The 20,663-nt window shown below is 43.5% G+C and overlaps 1 protein-coding gene across 16 annotated transcripts in view; it reads left to right on the forward strand.

Moving 5' to 3' along the window:
* The first annotated feature begins 494 nt into the window (after positions 1-494).
* Positions 495-20,663, forward strand: part of SRCIN1 (SRC kinase signaling inhibitor 1) — a 1,023,634-nt gene continuing 1,003,465 nt past the window's right edge. For 15 of the 16 annotated variants that reach the window (XM_073608254.1, XM_073608252.1, XM_073608255.1 and 12 more), the window contains exon 1: positions 495-652. In XM_073608254.1, the coding sequence (XP_073464355.1) occupies positions 631-652 (22 nt within the window). In that variant the 5' untranslated portion in view covers positions 495-630. The remainder of the gene's footprint in view (positions 653-20,663) is intronic. The other variant, XM_073608261.1, reaches the window with a different exon arrangement.

Below are 20,663 nucleotides of genomic sequence, written 5' to 3' on the forward strand. Positions count from 1 at the left end.
CTCTTTTTTTGTGTGCTCCTTTAATGTTGCTTTGACAACACAGACACCATACCCATCCGATTTAGTTTTTTTTCTGGTGACCAGAAACAAAGCTCGCAGCCATCTGATCTGAGGTGTTAAAAGCCTGCAAATTCCACCTATGGGTTTCTTACAACAAAGATCAATAGATGTTCATTTACAGATATTCACTTCCAATTTGCGTTTATTATTGTATGAAGGTGGAAGGAAGTGGTAGGAGGTTCCTTTAGGGAATCCCAACGAAACAATGGGTTTAAATTATGTTCACAAGTGACAATTTTAATTTCTCTGCATTTTTTTGCCCTTCCCCCTTCTACCCCTATATCCAGAACACTGATTAGCATAATAATCCACCAGCTTAATCCCAGACACCTATCCTGTTCACGAATGTGGGATCCTTTAAGAGAAAGAGAACAGGGAGAATGATCACTGCCCATTAATGTATCATGAGAGCCTGTGCTCTTCCTGTTTTGTTCCCCTGCACATCATCACACACTTGCACACCCTCTCTCCATCTCCTTCTCCCTCTCTCACATTCACACACCTCCCACCTCAATGCTCGCCAGGGCCTGATCGACTCGCTAAGAGGAAGCTTGAAAGGAAGGAAGCAACATGGGCAACACACCTTCTCAAGGCATGTCTTCCCCCCCCAAAAAAAATTGTGCATCCATTCTTAAGTAGCAGGTATTTCTTTACTTGTGTGTTAAGCAGATGGGAGCTGGCAGTGAAAGAGGTAGCTGATGATGCTGCAGATGCTCACCTCTGCACAGATTTGCAGAAGATGGGGATACTGAGACGCTTGCAGGAAAGGGGATGCTTTTCAGCAAAATAATATGGGGAAGGTAGTATGTGTTTGCTGTTACGATGTCTTTCCCTTTACAAAGGAGACCATAGCCGAGGCAAGAATGGAAAAGCAGCTGTCAGAATAAGGAACGAGAAAGGTTTTCAAGGCTCTTGGGACTTGAAAGCTCTCTGCCCTAGAAACCGTATGCAGGCAACATTGTTGTACGTAAATGCAAGCTATAGAGATATGCCTGCAAGCTTGTGGCCAGAGTGTGTGTATGCTATTGTTATGCCAATATGCCTAATTAACCCAAACCATTAGGACTCCGAAGGGTAGCATAATAAGCTGTGGTCATTGACTACCGCCCAGCAGTGTGTCTTCTATATATGCTTTGTAAATGCCTAAAATGACTATTGTTATATACTCCTCATTGACACAAATTCGCTGCACTGACGTTCTTCCTTGATCACTGCATGATGAAATCACCTGCAATGTTAATGTGTTTTTTCTAATGTGTGGTTAGATTAAGTGAATAATGGTCTGGGATCTTTCATTGTTGATATGGAGCAAATCAGCTGCATTTTTAACCCATTTTAAGGTTTTTGAATATTCAGTGATAAAAACAAAGACGCTTTGGAGGTGTGTACAAAGGGTATTAAGATTGCCAGAGATTTTCTTGCAGAGCTGATATCCCCCCCCCCCCCAACTCCCCCCCCCGGAATCAACTTCATTGTGTCTGATTTAGTCAGCTTCATGACCCATATCGGAGAGTCACCTTGAAATAGACTGCGAGCTCCTAAGACCGTTACTAATGCCTGTATTCATTATTTATGTGTAACCCTTTTTGTTTTTGAAAGGTAACATATTACCATAGACAGAAGAGTATTTTTTTTAATTACATTCACATTCATTTTAGATGTACTTCCTATGCAAAGCAGCATGGGGACGTAATCTTTGATGCTGGTAAGTTTGTGTGATTCATTCTTTAAGTTTACATAGGATCAAGGAGGGCCTCACATATAGATGTGTCTGAACCGAAAGCATCTGTGGCCCTTAGCAACCAGCAAAAGCCTAGCTGGCATTTTTCTTTTTATTGAACAGTAGAAAAAGAGAAGGCTGCTATACATAGCAGTGGCATTTGCAGACATATTCAGATTTCTTTATACAGGATACCCAAAATAGGTTTCTTCTTTGGTGATTGGCAAGATGTGATATCTGAAGGAAGGGAACAGTGAAATTCTGACTGTTTGTATTATAACATACAGACAAGTGTATTATTTAGGCTGCTGGTGTTACTCAAAAATATTACAAACCAAATATCGCATGCAAAAATAATAATAAATGTAATAATAATAATAATACACTTCATAAACATTAGGACATTATATTTTTTTCTGAGTGGATCTAAATAGAAGTCTTACATTTGTTATAGTTGTGACTTTGTTTTATATGAGGGACAAGTCTGGACACAGCTGAGAAACCAGCTAGAAAAATTGTCTAGAGTAGTGGTTGTCAACTTAGAAGATATGGGGGGCCTCAAATGTGGCCCCTGATATCTCAGGGCAGCATATATTATTTATCATATGTAATGCAACAGAAGATGATCATAGACTGACAACGAGGGGTTCTTTCAGACAGGCAGAGGTAAAGACAGACTGTGAAAGCCAAGGTCCTACTGCTTGCTTCCCACCCGAATTGTAACAATACAGCCGGAGAGGGCTGTACATATGCCGCGGCCACAATGCTTTGCTTCACAGGAGACTGCAATTTTTAAATGGAGTGCAGAGTTTGACAGGAGGCACTGTCAAACTCACTCATTGAGTTAAATAAGGCTGCACTGCAAACGCAAGCGAATCGCTGTGCTTGTAGTTGCGGTGCGATCCCACAAATTAAAATAGCTAGTTGGCAATTTAAAAAAAAAAAACAGAAAAACAAGTGTTCAGAAGGCAGCAAAATCGCCCCCTGAACATCTCTCAGCCTTTGCTATATTGCCCTCTGAAAAGCAATCCACTGCAGATATCTTTTCAGAGGGTGGTAAGCAGTGCTGCACGTCGTAAAGAAGCCTTAGGCTTGGTTCACACTGGATGTCGATGCGGCTCCCAGCAGGGATCCTGTGCATCCTGGTTCACCGTTTCGTGTTTAATGCTTTTATTGAAGTTTCAAAGAAAAACAAAACATCAGACATATATCACTAAAAGTGAGAACAACCGCATTAGTGAGAATAGTTACAGCAAATATATATATACATTCAGTTGGAATCGGGTGCTGAACCAGTAATGGCTGATTTGTAGTAGGGAGTTCTGTGTGGGATAGGGAGGAAAAGGAAACCGTGAGATCAGGCACGTGTGATCCTAGGGGATGGCAAAAGAGGTCTGGCTCTACCTGTCCACCCCTAATGGAAACATGCTGTGGACAGGAGGGGTCTCTTCCTGTCTTACCCAGGAAAGTAAGGTTAAGTGCAGGAACTAGACCTCAGGGGTAGGGATGTATAAGGCACAAGAGGTCCTATACTACATGAACTGTCAACATAAGTTCGTGTCATGCATAAATTGAAAATTGAGAGCAGTCACAAGTGAGGGTTGACCCTGATCTGAACTTTAACATCAGGGGGTCCAACGTAAGATGTCTCAGAGATATCAACTCTAGCCTTGCGGGAGGCTTCAATGTGCTGATAGAGTAAAAGCAAAGGGAGAAAAGGAGAAAAAAAAAAAAAGGGAGGAGAGCAATGAGCGGGGGGCGGGGGGGGGTTGGGGGTTCCGTGGCACGGCAGGATGGCTCCCAACCAGGGGATCCGCCAATTCGGTAAGAAAAAAAAATAATAATAAGAGTAAAAAAGTGAGTAATGCAGGAACAGGAAACAAGGCTTGCATATATAGACGGACTGTACTACCAAGGCATAAGTAAAGACTCATCAAAGTCAGGGGGCAGATGGTGTCTGGTTCACCGTTTCAAGTCCAATTTCAGCCCGAATTTTGGGCTGAATTAGGACCTGAAACGGACCAAAAGGGACAGGGATCTGCAATTAGCCGACCTCCAGCTGTTTCAAAACTACTAAGTCCCATCATGCCTCTGCCTCTAGGTGCCATGCTTGTGGCTGTCAGAGTCTTGCTATGCCTCATGGGACTTGTAGTTCTGCAACAGCTGGAGGTCCCCTAATTGCATATCCCTGCTGTAGGAGACTGGAGACAGTCAGATATAAGGGACATGTTGCATGAAACTTCTACAGATTAAAAGATTACTGTTGTTAAAGCTTTCTTTTCAAATTGATGCTCTCACTACTGACTGCTGGGGACCACACCGCAAGAGTCACATTTTGTTTTTTCAGAGTTCAGCTTTTAAGCATATGTTCACATTTTGAAAAAAAATAAATAAATGCACCTTTTTTGCAGGTAAAAAAAGTGCATTTATTATTTTTTTTTCTCTAAGGAATCTGCAAAGCATTGCACCCGCAATCAGCAGATCAACGGATGGAACATGTTCCAAAGGTGAACTTATCCTTTAACTTTGTTATCCCTCCTATAGGTACCTCCTTGAAACTAGTTTCACATTCTTGCTTGGTCCTGATTTTGCTGAGCTAAGGACTCAATACCACATGATAACGGTCTCTCTTGCATACGACACATTATTTCCCAAAACAGCCAGCATGAACAAAAGACCAACTAATTCCTTCTGGCTGCATTGGAATTCATACTATCTCACAACTACTTCACCTTCAACGGATCTCACTACCTCCAGGTGCAGGGTGTGGCGATGGGGACCTCTTGTGCCCCATCGTACGGCAATCTGTACCTGGGGGAGTGGGAACAAATGATACATCAATCTGCACCCCTTGCTCAACACATGGAGAACATCGTCATGTGGTTTTGCTACATTGGCAATGTCCTCCTGGATCAGAATGGACCTACTGAGCAATTGCCAGCCTTTCTAGAACAACTGAACATCAACACTTACCTCCAGGTGCAGGGTGTGACGATGGGGACCTCTTGTGGAGGATCTCACTACCTCCAGGTGCAGGGTGTGGCGATGGGGACCTCTTGTGCCCTATCATACGCCAATCTGTACCTGGGGGAGTGGGAACAAATGATACATCAATCTGCACCCCTTGCTCAACACATGGAGAACTTCGTCATGTGGTTTTGCTACATTGACAATGTCCTCCTGGTGTGGAAAGGACCTACTAAGCAATTGCCAGCCTTTCTAGAACAGCTGAACATCAACACCTTTAACTTGTCATTCACTATGACTTGGGACAAGGAATCGATCACATTCCTTGACGTAACACTCTATAAAGATACTAATGGATCCCTTACGACGAGCCTCTTCAGAAAACCGCCTGCAGGCAATTCAATACTTCATGCCAGCAGTTTCCACCCCCAACCTCTCATTTCCTCAATCCCTTATAGCCAATACTTGAGCATGAGGAGGAATTGTACCGATGACACAGTCTTCAAAAAAGAGGCCAACATTTTGAGAACAAGATTGCGGGCACGGGGATACTCAAACACTTGCCTCAGGAAAGCCTGTAAGCGAGTATGCGCTCAAACCCGTGAGGATGTACTTTACAATCCCTCATCCAAAAGAAATAAACCCAATACAATCTCTATCATCACCAAATTCTCCAACCAGCACTTAGCTATCAAACGGGTTATAGCTAAATACTGGCACATGCTGACTATGGACCCACTGATTGGTCCATTTGTACCAGTCACCCTGGCATTCACCTACAGACAAACCAGTTCTCTTTGAGACCAGCTGATCTGTAGGGAATTCAAAGGAGGGGGCAAACGCGACTAATGTAAAAACAAGGGGACTTTCACCTGCGGTGGTTGCAACTACTACAGTTTGCGTTTATTATTGTATGAAGGTGGAAGGAGGTGGTAGGAGCTTCCTATAGGGAATCCCAACAAAACAATGGGTTTAAATTATGTTCACAAGTGACAATTTTAATTTCTCTGCATTTTTTTACCCTTCCCCCTTCTACCTCTATATCCAGAACACCGATTAGCATAATAATCCACCAGCATAATCCCAGACACCTATCCTGTTCACGAATGTGGGATCCTTTAAGAGAAAGAGAACAGGGAGAATGATCACTGCCCATTAATGTATCATGAGAGCCTGTGTTCTTCCTGTTTTGTTCCCCTGCACATCATCACACACTTGCACACCCTCTCTCGATCTCCTTCTCCCTCTCTCACATTCACACACCTCCCACCTCAATGCTCACCTTCAGATATTCATGAATATCTCCAAAAATATCACCCTGCCTAACAGTGAAAAATTTAAACCCAGACATTACGCAAATTGCCAGACATGCGGGGTATTTTATCTCCTCATATGCGAATGTGCAAATGCACTAGCTTTTATGTAGGTAAGACAATCCAGGAATTTTGGCGCAGGGCTTACAGACACATCACATCAATGAAAACTTGCAACCCAAATCTACCAGAGTGCACCAGAGTGCATGAGGGCGTATGCCCAAAATTCTCATTTTTAATAATTGAACGCGTACATAGGGACATGCGAGGAGGAGATGTAAATAAAACATTACTGCAACTAGAGCAGAGGTGGATGTTTAGATTAAAGGCCACCCAACCCCCAGGACTTAATGGGTGTATATCCTATAGACTGTTTTTGGAAGGCTTCTCCTCAGGGGGCTCAGAATGGGAGCCCGATGAGGGGCCCCCCTAAACCAGTTCTCTCTCTTTTCCCTAAATAAGCATCCAACTTCTTAGGCTTATATCCTGTATGTACAGGGTATTTTTGGATACCACAAACTGCTTCCAGTGTACCATAGCCTTTATATGCTATTTCCAAATGTATATACTGTATGTATGTTCTTTATTTTATCTATTTATGAAAAACTGCTATATGCATGCAGAGACCTATATTGATGTCCCCATGCATACTTTTGTTTTACTTTTAACCATGTTTTCAATTGTCTGTATCTTTGTTGTTTTGTTATTTAGTTCCTGATACTTCTGCTGTACGTGCCATTTTACAGTACAACGCCACGCTCTGGATCTCGGTGACTGGGCCCCCCCGATTCACTCCTAGGACTCCCCACTCGGCGCAGGGGGGCCGCCTTGCGCACTAGTTTGGCACAGGCGGCTTCCCATACAGCGGAAGAACATGGACGTCCATGTCCTGTGGCTCTTCCGGTTTCTGCGTCGCGAGCCACCGATGAGAGTCTACGCCACCGCCCCAGCACGTCCGGCGTCATCACGCCGGGCATCCCGCATCATCGCGTCCAGCATTGTTTGTCATACACATTGGCCGCGATTACCATCTGGGACCATGGAGGCAGATTTGCGCGCGGTGACTCTGGGGGGGGGGCATATACGAGAACCCCCAGCCACTCCTTGCAGCATCTGCGGGACTGGCTGACAGCCCCACATTACACCATATTTAAAGTGGCCATTTGATTCCTCAGTCTCCTGCCTCCTGTCATCTAACAGCACATTTTGTTTGTGCACCGCACCTATCTGTGACCTCCCAGAGATGCTTACAGGTATTTCCTTACCCCCTTTTCATACAGGACATAGCTGCCTGTTATGGGTTACCTTGAGCATGGGATCTTGTCCCATGCTCACACTTATAATTATGATTATGCCTCTCTCTGAAGCACTCACTGAACATACTCCCTTCTATTTAGATTTCCAGCAGTCTCCCCTGGACTTCAGATAAGGCCCCTGCACTGCAATACTCTGTATGCCCGGTCGGCTGGGCCCCCCAGTGCAAGGCAAACCAAACCCAGTGCCTCTCTAAACCTCTTGAAACCAGGACACCTCAGCAGGTACCAATTCACCATACCTCTTTTTATCTAGCTATCCCAATTTCCACATGCAGGCACAAGGGCCACTATATAGATAGATAGATAGATAGATAGATAGATAGATAGATAGATAGATAGATAGATAGATAGATAGATAGATAGATAGATAGATAGATAGATAAATAGATATAGATATATATATAGATATATATATATCTATATATATATCTATATATATAGATATATATAGATATATATCTATATATATAGATAGATCTATATATATAGATATATATATAGATAGATCTATATATATAGATATATATATATCTATATCTAGCTATATATATATAGCTAGATATATATATAGATAGATAGATATATTTTCATCATATGAACTGATCCATACGTCCAACATTACCATTGAGGATTTATATATCCTCTATTTTAGGCAAAACACCTGGCTTCATCTGATCCCAGTGTCTATTTATGCACTGCGGCGCTCCTCTGCGCCCCACGAGAACATCATAGCAGGTACTATTTTTCACTACGTCTCACTTCCTCATTGCTTACAATTTTGGCCCCCTTTATGTTAGTATAGACACATGGGGACTTCACCACCTGTGGTCTTACGCACTGTGGGTTTACCAAGCCCAGTACAGATGTATACATTTCATTTCTCTACAGCGATCATTGCCTCGCTTCCTGGATACAGACCACACGTCAGGGATTCTCATGCCCTTTGCTGGGTAACCTCCTCTGGGGTTTCTCCTTAGGCGTGCCCAGCCTACCGGCTCTGGAGCGGGCGTTGTTGCAGAACAGTGGCACACTGCTTTCCCCCCCTCTCCCTATAAGGTTTTTAAAGTGGATGCAACAATACATGATGTCTTTAAGCAATACTTTATGGTCAGTACCTATATGTATATACTATGAATTTGGATGATATCATTGTCTGTCACCCTTACATCTTTTCTTATGACTGTCTTTTCATTTATAGACATGTTTTTATTGTGCTGATCTCAATCATTACCCCCTGAAGAAGAGTAAAACTCAAAACGCGTTGGCTTTTCCCCGTTATGTTTTACATGCCACGGAGTATATGATTGTAACTTGTGTATTGTATTGCATATTCATTGTTAACGTATCTTGTATATCTTATATTTTTTTTGTTTTTCTTTTGTATTACAAATTTTGTATATCCACACCTTTCTCTAATAAATATTGTACTCAGGATTACTACAAGAGTAGCCTTTTCCCTTTGAAGTCCCACAAGAGGAATAAATTCCATATACTGAGCTAAGGAGTAAGCCCTACCAGTTGACTTTCCCCAGTCCAATGAGAGTGGCCAGTAAGAGCACTTTCAGCCTAGGTTCACACATATGCGAACACAGACATCGCATGTGATTCACACCCGCATTGCTGTGCTGATCACATGCGATTCCTGTCCAAATCCACAGTTCGCACTGCGATCTGTGAACTGATCTGGGGGTGTCATTAACATTGTATTGACACCCGCAGCAGTTCGCAGAGGGCAGTGTGAACCAACGCCAGGAGCATGGCGGACAAGATGGGTGAACTAGAGATACTGTTGTACAAGGAGGATTTGGATTTTGTGGGAATTTCAGAGACCTGGTTCAACAGCTCTCATGATTGGCTGGCAAACATTCAAGGGTATACCCTATACCGCAAGGATAGAGAGGGTAAAAAAGGGGGAGGGGTATGCCTATATATCAAGAATAATGTACAAGCGAATGTGAGAGATGACATCACTGAGGGAGCTAGAGAGGAGGTGGAATCCTTATGGGTAGAGCTCCAAAGGGATGAAGCTAAGGGGAAAATAATACTGGGAGTATGCTATAGGCCCCCTAACCTGAAGGAGGAAGTGGAGACGGATATCCTATCACAAATTGGATTAGCAGCAAGGATGGGAAGTGTTATCATAATGGGGGATTTTAATTATCCAGACATAGACTGGGCGGAGGGAACCGCGCATTCATTTAAGGCTCGCCAGTTCCTTAATGTCTTGCAAGACAATTTTATGGGTCAGATGGTAGACGCACCAACTAGAAATAAAACATTACTGGATCTACTGATTACCAACAATACAGACCTGATCACAGATGTGGAAATACGGGGCAATTTAGGTAACAGCGATCACAGGTCAATTAGTTTCAGCATAAATCACACAAATAGGAAACATAAAGGGAATACAAAGACACTGAATTTCAAAAGAGCCAACTTCCCTAAACTACAAACCTTGCTAAAAGGCATAAATTGGGATAAAATATTAGGAACAAAGAGTACGGAGGAGAGATGGGTTTGCTTTAAGAGCATATTAAATAAGGGCATTAGCCAATGTATCCCATTGGGTAATAAATTTAAAAGAGCGAACAAAAATCCTGGATGGCTTAACTCCAATGTAAAAATGCATATAAAAGCAAAGGAGAAGGCCTTCAAAAAATACAAGGTTGAGGGATCATCCTCAGCATTCAGACTTTATAAAGAATGCAATAAGAAATGTAAGGGTGCAATTAGGACGGCTAAGATAGAACATGAAAGACACATAGCGGAAGAGAGCAAAAAAAATCCCAAGAAATTCTTTAAGTATGTAAACAGTAAAAAAGGGAGGACAGACCATATTGGCCCCGTAAAGAACGAGGAAGGACATCTGGTTACAAAGGATGGGGAGATGGCAAAGGTATTGAATTTATTCTTCTCCTCAGTCTTCACGAGTGAATCGGGGGGCTTCAGTAACCAAAACTGCAGTGTTTATCCTCATGACACAACACAGGAAGCACCTCCATGGTTAACAGAGGACGGAATTAAAATTAGACTTGAGAAACTTAACATTAATAAATCACCGGGACCAGATGGCTTGCATCCGAGGGTACTTAGGGAACTCAGTCAGGTGATTGCCAGACCGTTGTTCCTAATTTTTACAGACAGTCTATTGACTGGAATGGTACCAGCTGATTGGAGAAAAGCCAATGTAGCACCAATATTTAAAAAGGGCCCAAAAAACATCCCTGGGAATTACAGACCAGTTAGCCTAACATCAATAGTATGTAAAATCTTGGAGGGGATGATAAGGGACTATATACAAGATTTTAGTAATAAGAACGATATCATTAGCAGTAATCAGCATGGATTCATGAAGAATCGTTCTTGCCAAACCAATCTATTAACCTTCTATGAGGAGGTGAGTTGCCATCTAGATAAAGGAAGGCCCGTAGACGTGGTGTATCTGGATTTTGCAAAAGCATTTGACACAGTTCCCCATAAACGTTTACTGTACAAAATAGGGTCCGTTGGCATGGACCATAGGGTGAGTACCTGGATTGAAAACTGGCTACAAGGGCGTGTTCAGAGGGTGGTGATAAATGGGGAGTACTCAGAATGGTCAGGGGTGGGTAGTGGGGTTCCCCAGGGTTCTGTGCTGGGACCAATCCTATTTAATTTGTTTATAAACGATCTGGAGGATGGGATAAACAGTTCAATCTCTGTATTTGCAGACGATACTAAGCTAAGTAGGGCAATAACTTCTCCGCAGGATGTGGAAACCTTGCAAAAAGACCTGAACAAATTAATGGGGTGGGCGACTACATGGCAAATGAGGTTCAATGTAGAAAAATGTAAAATAATGCATTTGGGTGGCAAAAATATGAATGCAATCTATACACTGGGGGGAGAACCTCTAGGGGAATCTAGGATGGAAAAGGACCTGGGGGTCCTAGTAGATGATAGGCTCAGCAATGGCATGCAATGCCAAGCTGCTGCTAATAAGGCAAACAGAATATTGGCATGTATTAAAAGGGGGATCAACTCCAGAGATAAAACAATAATTCTCCCGCTCTACAAGACTCTGGTCCGGCCGCACCTGGAGTATGCTGTCCAGTTCTGGGCACCAGTCCTCAGGAAGGATGTACTGGAAATGGAGCGAGTACAAAGAAGGGCAACAAAGCTAATAAAGGGTCTGGAGGATCTTAGTTATGAGGAAAGGTTGCGAGCGTTGAACTTATTCTCTCTGGAGAAGAGACGCTTGAGAGGGGATATGATTTCAATTTACAAATACTGTACTGGTGACCCCACAATAGGGATAAAACTTTTTCGCAGAAGAGAGTTTAATAAGACTCGGGGCCACTCATTACAATTAGAAGAAAAGAGGTTTAACCTTAAACTACGTAGAGGGTTCTTTACTGTAAGAGCGGTAAGGATGTGGAATTCCCTTCCACAGGCGGTGGTCTCAGCGGGGAGCATTGATAGCTTCAAGAAACTATTAGATAATCACCTGAATGACCGCAACATACCTCACCTATTATGTAACTATGTAACTATGTAACTATGTAACTGCCTGCGGGAGAGTAGCGATGTGGGAACCAGTACTGGAATTGCGCTGGTTCCCGCATCACTATAGTGTGAACCCAGGCTTACTGCACAGAAAAATTGTATTTTATCAGGAAATTCAAGAATCTAGTGAAATTTTCAAATGGGGCACAAAGGAGAGGGTTTTTGGCTTTAAAGGTATTAACAGGCACTTTGAGATAAGGACTTTTATTTCGAAAGCCCAACTCCAGTCACAAATGAAATAGTGCATTGTGCATCAATCACCTTACTCCTCAGACTTGATTCCTGACACCTCTTCCTAATTTATCCTGCAGTGTAGGGACAGACGGCCATACATGGATTGAAATTTGTCTGGCTCAGCAGGGACTGGCATATGTGTATATATATATATATATATATATATATATATATATATATATATATATATATGTGTATGTATGTATAGGCAGGCTAGCTGTACACAAGTCGATCTACCGATTGAGTTCTGTACAACCAGCCTGTTGGGTTTTTCCCAAATCATCAGTTAACTGATCATTATATTCTAACAGTGGGGAAGTTTCCCTGCCAACAGAACACAATAGTACAGTGGGAGTGATTCCTCCATCCACCTTGAGCCTGGGTTCACACATGTGCGGTGCGAATTGAAGCTCAGGTTTCACTGGGAAGATAAAAATCAGTTGTTCAAAGGTTTCTCTGCATTGTAGCTGCGGATCAGTGAGCAGGGAGAGGGGGAGGTGTAGTGAGGAGAAGGAGAAAATCCATGTTCAGAACGCAATGCATCTGCAAATCAGATGTGTTCCCATAGGAGATAATGGGCTTGTAATTCGCACCGCAATGCCCAAAAAACGCACGTTTTTTGTGCAATGCGCAGTGTGAATGCAACGCACATATGTGAACCAGATACATTCAAATGAATGTATTTTAAAATGTCCTGCGAATTGGATGCGGTGTAAGCCACATCTAATTCGCATAGGTGTGAACAGGGGCTAAATCTTTTTCACTCAACCCTCTGGTTGAACAAAAAAAAAAAAGTGATTTTTGTATGGCCAGCTTAGGTCAGTGTAAGTCACCGCTTCTTCTATGAGCAAAGCTAATATCCTGCCCTGGGGACCAGGCCATTTTCCCTGTATGTTATCTTCCTGGGCACTGGTCTGCTCACTGCCGCTGTGAGTTCTCATGCCTCTGGAGTCTATGAGAGAGGACCTGGCTGCTGCAAGTGTCACTTCCAATAGGACATATCCACACCATGCAGGCTGTGATGTGGACACCCAAAGAAGGACCCCAGGAAGTAAACAGAGAATTAGAGAAGGATTATCACTAAGGATGAGCTCAGGCGTGTTTGCAAATGGCACATGCAGAGCCGCCAGGAAGTCAGCACTGCACAGCACTAATCACAAGCAGTGAGACATTGTCCCGATGCCCGGCTGCAGAGATCAGGAAATGTCTCACTGCTTGCATACTTACCAACTGTCACGAATTTCCCGGGACATTCCCAGGATTTAGACCCTTTTCCTGGATTTAGCCATTCCCGGGAAATGTCCCGGGAAATTCTTATTTTACCGTTTTTTTTTTTTTTTTTCCACCGCCGCTAGAGGTCTGTGGCCGACGGGGACAATGTCTCCACTGGGCGCCATTTTCCTGAAGACCAAATTGCTGTTTAGTAATGGCCGGGTGGCTGCCAATAGAATTTGAGCTGTGGCACCACCCGCCTCCCGCCCCACTGCCGTCTGTCTGTAATCTGATGTGGGAAGGGGCGGGGGTGGGCGGCGCAGCAGCTCAATTGCTATTGGCAGCCACCCGGCTATTTTGTCCCATTATCTTTAGTAATGGCGGCGGAGAGAGGCTCCACTGCTGGGAATGCCTGATGTAAGGAAAGGGGGGGCTCTATTGGGGGATGCCTGGTGTAAGGGGGCACTCTGCTGGCAATGCCTGATTTAAGGGGGGACTCCGCTGCAATGCCTGATGTAAGGGGGGACTCTGCTGAAATGTCTGATGTAAGGGGGCACTCCGCTGCAATGCCTGATGTAAGGGGGGACTCCGCTGGCAATGTCTGATGTAAGGGGGGACTCCGCTGGCAATGTCTGATGTAAGGGGGGACTCCGCTGGCAATGTCTGATGTAAGGGGGGACTCCGCTGGCAATGTCTGATGTAAGGGGGACTCTGCTGCAATGTCTGATGTAAGGGGGGACTCCGCTGCAATGTCTGATGTAAGGGGGGGCTCCGCTGGCAATGTCTGATGTAAGGGAAGACTTCGCTGGCAATGTCTGATGTAAGGGGGGAGTCCGCTGGCAATGTCTGATGTAAGGGGGACTCCGCTGCAATGCCTGATGTAAGGGGGGACTCTGCTGCAATGTCTGATGTAAGGGATGACTCCGCTGGCAATGTCTGATGTAAGGGAGGACTCCGCTGGCAATGTCTGATGTAAGGGAGGAATCCGCTGGCAATGTCTGATGTAAGGGGGGACTCCGCTGGCAATGTCTGATGTAAGGGGGGACACAGCTGCAATGCCTGATGTAAGGGGGGACTCCGCTGCAATGTCTGATGCAAGGGGGGACTCAGCTGCAATGCCTGATGTAAGGGGGGATTCATCTGCAATGCCTGATGTAAGGGGGGACTCCGCTGCAATGTCTGATGTAAGGGGGGACTCCGCTGGCAATGTCAGATGTAAGGGGGGACTCCACTGGCAATGTGTGATGTAAGGGGGGACTCCGCTGGCAATGTCTGATGTCAGGGGGGACTCCGCTGGCAATGTCTGATGTCAAGGGGGACTCTGCTGGCAATGCCTGATGTAAGGGGGGACTCCGCTGGGGACACCTGATGGCATCTGGTGGCAGGCGACGTGGCAGGTGACACACTCAGGGCTTCCACTGATTCAGCATTATGGTGAGTTAAATATTTTCATTCTATATTACAATGTAATAATAGAAATAATGCACTTCAATCATCCTGACACCATAACAACCTTGGTGTTGGGATGATTGAAGCGCCAACACCAGGTGTTTGGAGTATCTTTTTCTGCTGATTGTTAAACTTTCTGGAATACACATATTTCTACTGTTGTATAGGATCTGGGCCTGCTGTCACTCCATCCCTCTTTCTTTCTCTCTTTTTTGTTCTTTCTCTCTTTCTTTCTCTCCCTCTTTCTTTCTTTCTCCCTCCATCCCTCATTCATCTCATACCACACCCCTTCCGAGCCACGCCCATTTAAGAAACGCCCACTATTCCGCTCAAACCACGCCCATTGTTCGCTGCGGCATCCAAAAATCCAAAAATATAGAAAATATACCAAATCAAATCATTATTATTCAAGCAAAAAAATAACGTCAAAGCAATAACTCCAAGACCAATAATAAATAACATGTTAACTAATTCCTCAACATGTCTGGTTCACGAAGGGCCGTTCTGAAATGAAATGAAAAGCACTAAATGACTGACTGACTCCCGCTGTGTCCAACCGCAGCAAGAGCGGGTCACCGGCAGCGCGCGTCCCAGACCAGGGATCGCGGACAACAAACATGAACGTTGTTTCGCGCAGCTGGGCTGCCCCGTCGCAGTATATGTGCGGTGGGCAGTCTGGAACTGGTTAAATATACAGTATGAATGGATAATGAAAACTATACATTTTGGACAATGTTGTAATCAAAAAAGTAAATCTACCAGTTGTAAAAATTTTTTAGCTTTGACTCTTAAAAAATAAAAACTCTTGCTCACACGTGTGGCCAAGGGACAGTAAAACCAGGTGGCTGAGTCACGGTTTTACCACCTATTGACTGACTGCATGAACACTAACATACGCCTGCTCACAACTGTACATATGCCACGGCCATGACGCTGAGTTTCGTGTCAAAAATTTAAACAGCATGTCACCAAGTCCTGCAGGAGGTGGTATGACAATGCTCTGTTTGTTAATAATGGGCATTTCTAGCAGCAATAACTGGATGCACAGTAATGCTGTCTGGTTTACTTGTACAGATTCCCGGTTCTAGGAGGGTGCATGGAATTCTAGGATTTTGAGTCATTAGCAGTGTACATATCACAACTATAATAATTTTGTGTCTTACTTCTCTGCCCATGGCACTGGGTTGGATCAGAAGCTAATAGGACAGTAGCGGTGATATGGTCACAGCTCTTCCTCTCTATATGTTAACATTGCCAAACATGCTAATTCATTGGCGAGGACATGTTATTCTCCCCTATGAGAGCCAGCACTCAACATTTGATGCAGCTACTGGCTCTTTCTACTCACACCTCATTGATGATCAGGAACCAATCAGATAAGGTTCCTGATCCTGTTAGCTCATATTGTGGCTGAAGGTTCTATTGACAAAAATGAAAGCTTCAAGTCTGCAGAACACAGCCAGCTTCAATGCAATAGTTCATTTCACAGTTCAGATACAGTTGCAATATTAAAAGTATAAATAAATAAATAATAATAAAAAAGGAACAAACATTTTTGTTCTAGATTTTTGTACTTTTGTTGTCCTGTAACACAGCAGTGTAGCAGTCTTGGACTTTTGTCATGCCATGCGTGCCTAAAAATACTTCACCCAAATACTTTGGATGTGTCTGGTATGCCCTGCCCACCCTCCTCCCTCACAGCTCCATGACTACATTTACCTATCAAATGCTGGTTGTCATTTTATTTATTATCAGAGAAGCAGATCATGCTGCTTCCATGTAAATTGACTAGCTAAACAGCATCTGCAGTTTAATGAAGACAAAGAGTTCATATCGATGGGCTTCTAGTTAAACTTTGGATTTTTCTATTCAAATGCATGCAACTGCATTCAAATAGAATATCCAGCATTTGACAAGAGAAGGCTGCATTTGACCCACTTTGCCTGTAGGTCAAACATGTTGTAAAGGTATAATTATTTTTTTCTTAAAATGATAAAGATGTTATACCTACCTGCTCTGTGCAATGGTATTGTACAGAGCAGCCCTGATCCTCCTCTTGTGGGGTCCACGGCAAGCTCTGCCTCCTTCCCTTCCCTGAGTGCCCTCATAGCAATCCACTTCCAAGCCGGGCTGTGTGCATTCACAAACACACAGCCCGTCTCCTCCGTCCTACCCCCTGCTCCCTCCTCACAGGATTTGATTGACTGCTGCTGCCTCTGTGTCCTGTGTGAAGAGGAAGAGAGAGTAGCACTGCTGCAGACAGGCACAGCGATGAATCGAAAGAGGACTCAGGTGAGTATTCAACATGTAGCTGTGGGGAGCCGATTATGGAAGGTTTTTTTTTACCTTAAAGGGGTGGTAAAGGTTCGGATTTTTAAGATAAAAATAACAAACATGTTATACTTACCTGCTCTGTGTAAGGGTTTTGCACAGAGCGGCCCCAATCCTCCTCTTTTTGGGTGCCCCGCTGGTGCTTCTGGCCCCTCCTCTTCATCGGGTGCCCCCACGAAAAGCCGCTTTCCCTGGGGGAACCTGTGCGGGTGCACTCCCTAGTCCTGCTGCTTCATCCATTGACACAAACAGCAAGACTTAGCCCTGCCCCCCCTCCCGTGTCACCGGATTTGATTGACAGCAGAGGGAGCCAATGGCCCCTGCTGCTATCAATCTGTCTAATGAGATTACAGCCAGTGGCTGGAGCCGCTGGGCTTGTGCGCAATGCTGGAACAAATGGGCTCAAGTAAGAAAAAGGGGGGGTCTGGGGGGGCGCTGCAGCAAAGAACATTTTTCACCTTAATCCATATAATGCATTAACGTGGATGTAAACCCTGACATATACCCAGTGAAGTGAATAGCCTCAGATGATACACAGAGATGAAACAAATCTCCCTACATAAGTTTTACATGAATATCTGCTGTCTTCAGCTTTATATACTGTTTAGAAAGTGCATTTCCTGTTAGATTTTTCACTTCCTCATTCCCCTGTAGGAGTGGAATATTGCTAGACACTGTGAGACAGCTGATTGGAGGAAAGGCACACACCCCCTCCCCACACATGCAGAGGTTGCCTGTGAATAGTTTAGCAGTGTGCTAATCTATTTATAGCAACCTCCCTGGACACACACTTCAGGCTCCCGTCTCAGAGAACATGTGAGAAGTTATCAGGCTGATAACAGAGCTACGGAGCAAGAGACAGCTACAGGACAGAGTGCTTTGGAGAGAGATAAGAAAACAATGCAGATATATGTGCCCAGCTCAAATTTCATGAATCGGGTTTACATCCACTTGCTGATCTGCATTTAAAATGCCTTCCAAATGCACCTCAAATACAGCAAAACAAGGCCTATCAATATGAGCCCTTACAATGTAGCAATGTTATTTTGCTACATTCTAAATACTCTGGCTCATTCATAGCATATCAAAGGAGTCACCATTGTTGTCAGGTAAAGTAACCTTGCAAGTTAAAACTAAATAATAAACTGTGTTCCTATTTAACTCCATATTAACTGCATAATCAGCCCTATTGATCTTGCCAGAAATTATGAGCTGTCTTGTGTCCTCTATGAAAAAGAGGCTAATTAGCCCTCCCCATTCTGATTCTAAGATGGCCACACACTGATTGACATTCGCCCGCTTCAGCAAGGATCTGCTGAATTTTGATCATTGAGTGACAGTCCCCATTTGACGGAAAATTAATGTTTTATGGACTTCTGTTAAAGGGACATGTTAGCAGGGATGAATCTAGCCTGTCTAATGTGGGGGTGCAGTAAAAATATGTCAGGGGGCAGAGGATGGGAGGTCAGTAGAGCAGTGTACAGAGGGTTAGAAGGGCAGAGGTTGGGGTCAACAGTTTGTAAGGCAATGTACAGAAGCCATTAGTTTGTAGGGTAGTGTACAGGGGTTAGCAGGGCAGAGGACAGGGGTCAGCAGGGCAGAGGACAGGAGTTATTGCTGGCAGGCCAGAGGACAGAGGTCACTTTTGAAAGGGCAAAAGACAGGGGTCACTGCTTGCAGGACACTCAGTAGAGCTCCTTCTCCCATCCCTGCACTGTACACAGCCTGGGCACAGGCAGCAGCTCTCCTCCCTCTAATGCAAAGCATAGCTGAGATCAGTATAGTGTCAGACTAAAGCTAGCCATACACCATACAATTTTTCTTTAGATTTACCTTCAACTATGAAGTGCAAGGGCCTGTCTGATTGCATATAAATTGAAAGTGTTTAGGTTTGATCTCCTATTATATGGTTTTGGTAAATCTAAAGGAAATGTTGTACAAGAAAATTGTATAATGTATGGCCAGCCCAAGGCAGCAAAGTAGCACATTAGGGCAGTATAGTGTCAGACTAGGCCAGGAAAGTATCAAATTACAGCAATATAATGCCAGATTAGGGTGGTATAGATGCAGATTAGGGTAGTATAGTGTCAGGTTAGGGTAGTATAGTGGCAGGTTAGGACTGACAGTAACAGTGTGATAGTGACAGTGTCCCCATTGTTAGTCAGATTGAAAAAAGACACAAGTCCATCTAGTTCAACCAAAAAAAAAAATACAATCTCATATACACATACCTTCACCCACAGCTCATCCAGAGGAAGGCAAAAAACCCCAACAAAACATGATCGAATTTGTTACAGAAGGGGAAAAAATTCCTTCCTGATCCCCCAAGAGGCAATCAGATTTTCCCTGGATCAAGTTTAGCTATAAATGTTAGTACTCAGTTATATTATGTACATTTAGGAAAGATTCCAGGTCTTTTTTAAAGCAATCTACTGAGCTGGCCAGAACCACCTCTGAAGGGAGTCATTTTCACAGCTCTTAATGTGAATAAACCTTTCCGTATTTGGAGATAAAAACCTTTTTTACTCTAGACGTAAAGAGTGGCCCCTTGTCCTCTGTGATGACCTTAAAGTAAATAACTCAACACCAAGTTCATGATATGGACCACTTATGTATTTGTACATGTTGATCATATCCCTCCTTAATCTCCTTTTCTCAAGAGAGAATAAATTCAGTTCCTCTAATCTTTCCTCATAGCTGAGCTCCTCCATGCCTCTTATCAGTTTGATTGCCCTTCTCTGCACTTTCTCCATTTCCCTGATATCCTTTTTGAGAACTGGTGCCCAAAACTGAACTGCATATTCCAGATGAGGTCTTACTAATGATTTGTACAGGGGCAAAATGATATCTCTCTCTCTGGAGTTCAAACCTCTCTTAACCTCCCTGGCGGTATGATTCTGTCCAAACAAGAGTCTAGTAGACATCCCTGATATAATAAAGTTTGAAACATGAAATCATAAATTATAATAGGATAAATAACTATAAATAAATATATGAAATAATAATATAATAATAATAAAAATTATTTAATAATGTAATCAAATCAAAAACACTGAAATTTGCTCAGTTGCAGAATTGTCGCTGTCATTACTTTTAGTGTTTGATGACGAATTTCCCCACGAATCACTATCGCTAAATTCTGCAAGTGATTCTAATTTATTATTGCTGTTTTCTAGCTGGTCTAAAAGCACTTTTGACATAAACGGATATTTTTTGTTTGCTATGGACAATCTCCAGTTTCCTGGCAGAAAGAATAGTATTTATAATATAAATTTGCATGCAGGGCATTGGACAAACCACTAGGGACAAAGGGGATGTGTAATTATTTGATACAGTACTGTAATCTGTAAGATTACAGTATACTGTATCTATACTGTGTTTTTTATTTTTTGAATTTGTCACTGAACTCCGTCCCCGTGCGTCGCCACACCCCTAGGGAACGGAGCTCGGCACTGTGTATCGAGTGAGACACGGCGGCTCGCAGATCACTGCGGGGAGACATCGTAGGATCCA

This window comes from Aquarana catesbeiana, linkage group LG12 (assembly GCF_042186555.1).
Source record: "Aquarana catesbeiana isolate 2022-GZ linkage group LG12, ASM4218655v1, whole genome shotgun sequence".
Lineage (NCBI taxonomy): Eukaryota > Metazoa > Chordata > Amphibia > Anura > Ranidae > Aquarana > Aquarana catesbeiana.